Source organism: Sinocyclocheilus rhinocerous, unplaced genomic scaffold, assembly GCF_001515625.1.
Source record: "Sinocyclocheilus rhinocerous isolate Xijiao unplaced genomic scaffold, SAMN03320098_v1.1 scaffold776, whole genome shotgun sequence".
Lineage (NCBI taxonomy): Eukaryota > Metazoa > Chordata > Actinopteri > Cypriniformes > Cyprinidae > Sinocyclocheilus > Sinocyclocheilus rhinocerous.
Genome location: NW_015647486.1, coordinates 791,242 through 795,109, shown reverse-complemented (window position 1 = coordinate 795,109; position 3,868 = coordinate 791,242). Strand labels below are relative to the sequence as shown.

Here is a 3,868-nt window from a genome sequence, read left to right as displayed (position 1 = left end):
TTAAGTGTCAGTCTTAGAGTTGATTCACGACACTTTGCTGTGCCACAAACGAGATTTTGGATGACGAAATACGCATGGACCAATCACTGAATAGATTTCCTTATTTAAGAATATTCTCAGATAAATTCACATTGAATGGTTAAATTCCTAATAGGAGTTTGCATTCAACACACATTTGACAGTAAAGAATTTTCAAGAGAATACATTATGATAAGGAAACGAATCGTCATCACAACCTCCAATTTAGGGTTGTGCCGGTAGACGATAGTATGTGTATCGACGATAGTCAGAGATATCACCTGACTATAATAATATTATTATTATTATCCGTCAAAAATATAGGCGCCTATCTTTAGTGATGCAGCGCGGAGAGCCGCGTCAGAAACTTGCCGTGGCGCGGATGGTGAGTAGCCGTGTTCAGCTCTGGTGGCCGTGTCGGAGCCGTAACGCACCGCAGACGTGCGCAGTGTAAATAAGGAGTAAGAGATTTATTCATGACACAGTGTTGGTAGCTTTACTGATTATAACGGGAGTGTTTTTAAAGAGCATATAATACTCGCGCTAGACTGAAGTCAGTTATGATGTTCTTTGGTAATGTAAATATTCTTTGCTCGTTTTCTGTTTGAATAACTGAGGAAATGTAACTGTTTTATTAACTGCTCTTCGTCAAATATTTCAAGAACATTCTTCCTCTCCTGAAAGATTCGCGCACGTCTCTGTCTCCTCAGCGCCATCACAAGCCCCTACTGGCAACTCCTAACCACTTGAGAGACCTCCCGAGCTGTCTTAAATAACTGGGGGAGTAAGAGTGATTCTTAGCTTTAAGAAATTTGATAACTTGCTTTTATACTTAAGTTTGAAAGTAGGAGTAAATTTAATGAATTCTCAGCACTTAAGACTAAAATGGCACTTTGAGAAGCTTGATAAATACGGGCCCAGGAACTGAGTTTGAGAACACTGATCTAGATCAATTGGGAACATTATTTCAGCCAAGGAGCCAATGATGAACGGTTTGTACCTGGCCAAACAATCGCTTATTGCGGCTCTGCACCAGAACCTGGTATTTTTTCTGTCGAGTTGTTGAGATTGGAAGTAATAGTTTCGGTCATACTAAAACAGGGCCACCAAAAAGGTGGAACAATGGCACTTTTGGCTTGAGGTTGGCCCTGACTGGATTGAGAAGGATCCAGATCACTTGGAAATACTATTTCAGCCAAGGGGTCTATGATTAATGGTTTCTACTGATCCCAACAGCTGCTTACTGCAGCCCTGCACCAGAACCTGGCATTTACCCATATGTTTGATTTAATTCATAGTCTGCAGTGTATGTTTGAGGAACTGTACTTACCTGAGGAGAACGAGTTGGTTCGGCTGGAGTGGCTGAAAGGTGCAGGCAGTGTCTGGTAACTCAAGCTGTGCTGGGAACCTCGGTCATATTTGTAGGTGTACACCAGCTGATATGTACCTGGGTCCTTGTGCCCAGCACTGCGATTGTACCATCCCTTCAAATGCTCCGCCACCAAAGCCTTGTACATGTTCTTCGTCAACACCTCGTTTAAGGGTCCCTGTCTTCCCCTAGGGGGCCTCACGGTGGCATATGGATTCTGTGACAAATGATCCGACCCCTCTATTCCATAATGCCTATTCCGACTACGACTCTGGTAACCATGTGCTGGGTAAGTGGGGTTGATGTTATAGTGACCCTCGAGTTCACTCTCGTAGACGTAAGCTCCATTAGAACAAGGCTCATATTCGAAGCCGGGATACCCAGTCACGTAGTACGCGGTGGGGCTGTAGTGATTCTGCTGGTAGCCATAACAGCTGGAATTTTGAGGGACCAAGTTGGGCATGCTGCCCGTATTGCCGTAGATCTCCACTTTGCGGTGGAGCCGGTAGTCGTGGGATTGTGAGTTTAGCGTGCGGTAGGGAGGAGTGGCCGAGCGGGGGAGACAGTAGTCCATGCTGGACATGCTGGTATAGGACGAGCAATCGTCCAGCACCTCAGTGCTGTTGCTACGGCGGGAAGGAGACAGAGGGAAGGCCGACTTGTTTGCACAGTGAGAGTGGAGAAGTTGTGACTGGGACTCCAAACTGCCGCTGCGGTGCCGGAAACCACGGATGTGACCTTCCGACCTACAGGACACAATAAATATCATTTATTTTGGTAAAAGAGAATGCACTGAATACATAAACTACTTGCATTAGAAACAAAAAAGCCACAAAGCCATCAAGACTTTTCTATTTTTTGAAGCAATTGTGAGTTGTTTGAATTGTGTCGCCACCACAATTCTAGGGTGTTGTATGTGGTTGTGAGAGATTTTTTTAAAATCACCTGACCTGAGTTGGCTGCTGCTGTAGGCGTTACGGGGCATGACGGGGGTTTGCGGTAAGCTGCGGGGGTCCTTCGGCATTCTGGGTAACGTTTTACATGGACTGCTTTGGGCAGAGAACACCTCTCGGGGGATGTAATAATGTCCTGGGCCTTGGACCTCATGATCTAATCTGAATTCAAACAGACAAAAGAATACCTTTGATGGAAAAGAAATGTCCAGTGATGGCTAAACTAAAAGCTCAGACTTTGAATCTTACAAAAACTGTCAAGAACATGTCTGGGTAATCTTTCACCCCCCCCAAAAAAATGACATAATGTTTTTGCATATGGAAAATTATTATTATAATAATAATTATTATTATTATTAGCAGCAGCATTATTATTATTTTTTTACATTATTTTCATGACGTTTTTTATATGCTAGATTTTATGTCACATACTGTAGCTATTGAATAGGCCAGAAGGCTAGAAATATAGTATGGGAATTACATATACTTTTATGGTGCTTTTCTGTCTTTTTTGTACTACTACTACTACTACTACAAATATTTATTATTATTAAATGTTATATAATTATTAATTGCATCATCAAATCTATATACAATCTTATTACAGTAATGCAATAATGAACATTATTTCTTTCCGACATATTTAAAAAAAAATTAAAAACAGTGTACAACAACTGCTACCATGACTGATAAATACTTTACAACTGAAATATCATTTTTTTAACATTTCTATAATATAAAAATAATTATTTTAATAATTATAATTTAAATAAAATGTAAATAATTTTTTTTTCTAGAGTGACCCGGACATGTTCTTGACAGTATTCATGAGATTCAGCCCAGCCTGTCGAACAATGAGTATTCACACCTGTTAAGAGCTCTGTCGTGGTGTGTGTCGCTGGATGAGGATCGTCTCTCGGTGTCGTATCCCAAGCCGGATGATGACAGAGGAGGAGTGAGACACGGGGAGCACTGAACGGAGCGGGAACGCGGCCTCTGGCCATCATCTTCTGAAGACACAAATATATGTTTTCTGCTCCGCTACATTTGATTGCATCCGGTTCAAATAACACTATATAAATTCATTGTTGGTTCTGCATGATAAATGATCTATTATGAGTGTGTTAATGTGCATGACTCAGTGCCTAAATTAGGGAACAATGCTGATGGAGAAACACTGAAAGTGAGGTAGTGAGTTGTAATAAACCTTAATTACATAAGCAGAGAGCTGATAGTGGTTTCATAATTGCTGTCATTACCGTCATCTAGAGGAAGACTTTCACACAGGGAGCTGCACTCGGGCTGAGCCAGTTCATCTATGGAAGAAAGAGAAATGATGTTATGTTAATAAAACACTACATAAATAAAATCAAACATTTAATTGAATTAACTACATGACATGATTAATCAAATTAATCAATCACATATATTGCAATTTGATTAATTAAGCCCTATTTTTTATAATTAATTGCATTAAATCAACATACCAGGTTGTTGGAAAAACACATTATTTTTCACATATTTTAAA

At 40.5% G+C, this 3,868-nt stretch overlaps 1 protein-coding gene across 2 annotated transcripts in view; it reads right to left on the bottom strand.

Annotated features, from left to right (window-relative positions):
* Nucleotides 1-3,868, bottom strand: part of frmd4bb (FERM domain containing 4Bb) — a 72,331-nt gene that overhangs the window by 6,434 nt on the left and 62,029 nt on the right. For both annotated transcript variants that reach the window (XM_016513681.1, XM_016513682.1), the window contains exons 18-21: nucleotides 3,600-3,656; nucleotides 3,209-3,350; nucleotides 2,338-2,502; nucleotides 1,349-2,133 (exon numbers count right to left, since the gene is read on the bottom strand). In XM_016513681.1, the coding sequence (XP_016369167.1) occupies nucleotides 1,349-2,133; nucleotides 2,338-2,502; nucleotides 3,209-3,350; nucleotides 3,600-3,656 (1,149 nt within the window). The remainder of the gene's footprint in view (nucleotides 1-1,348; nucleotides 2,134-2,337; nucleotides 2,503-3,208; nucleotides 3,351-3,599; nucleotides 3,657-3,868) is intronic.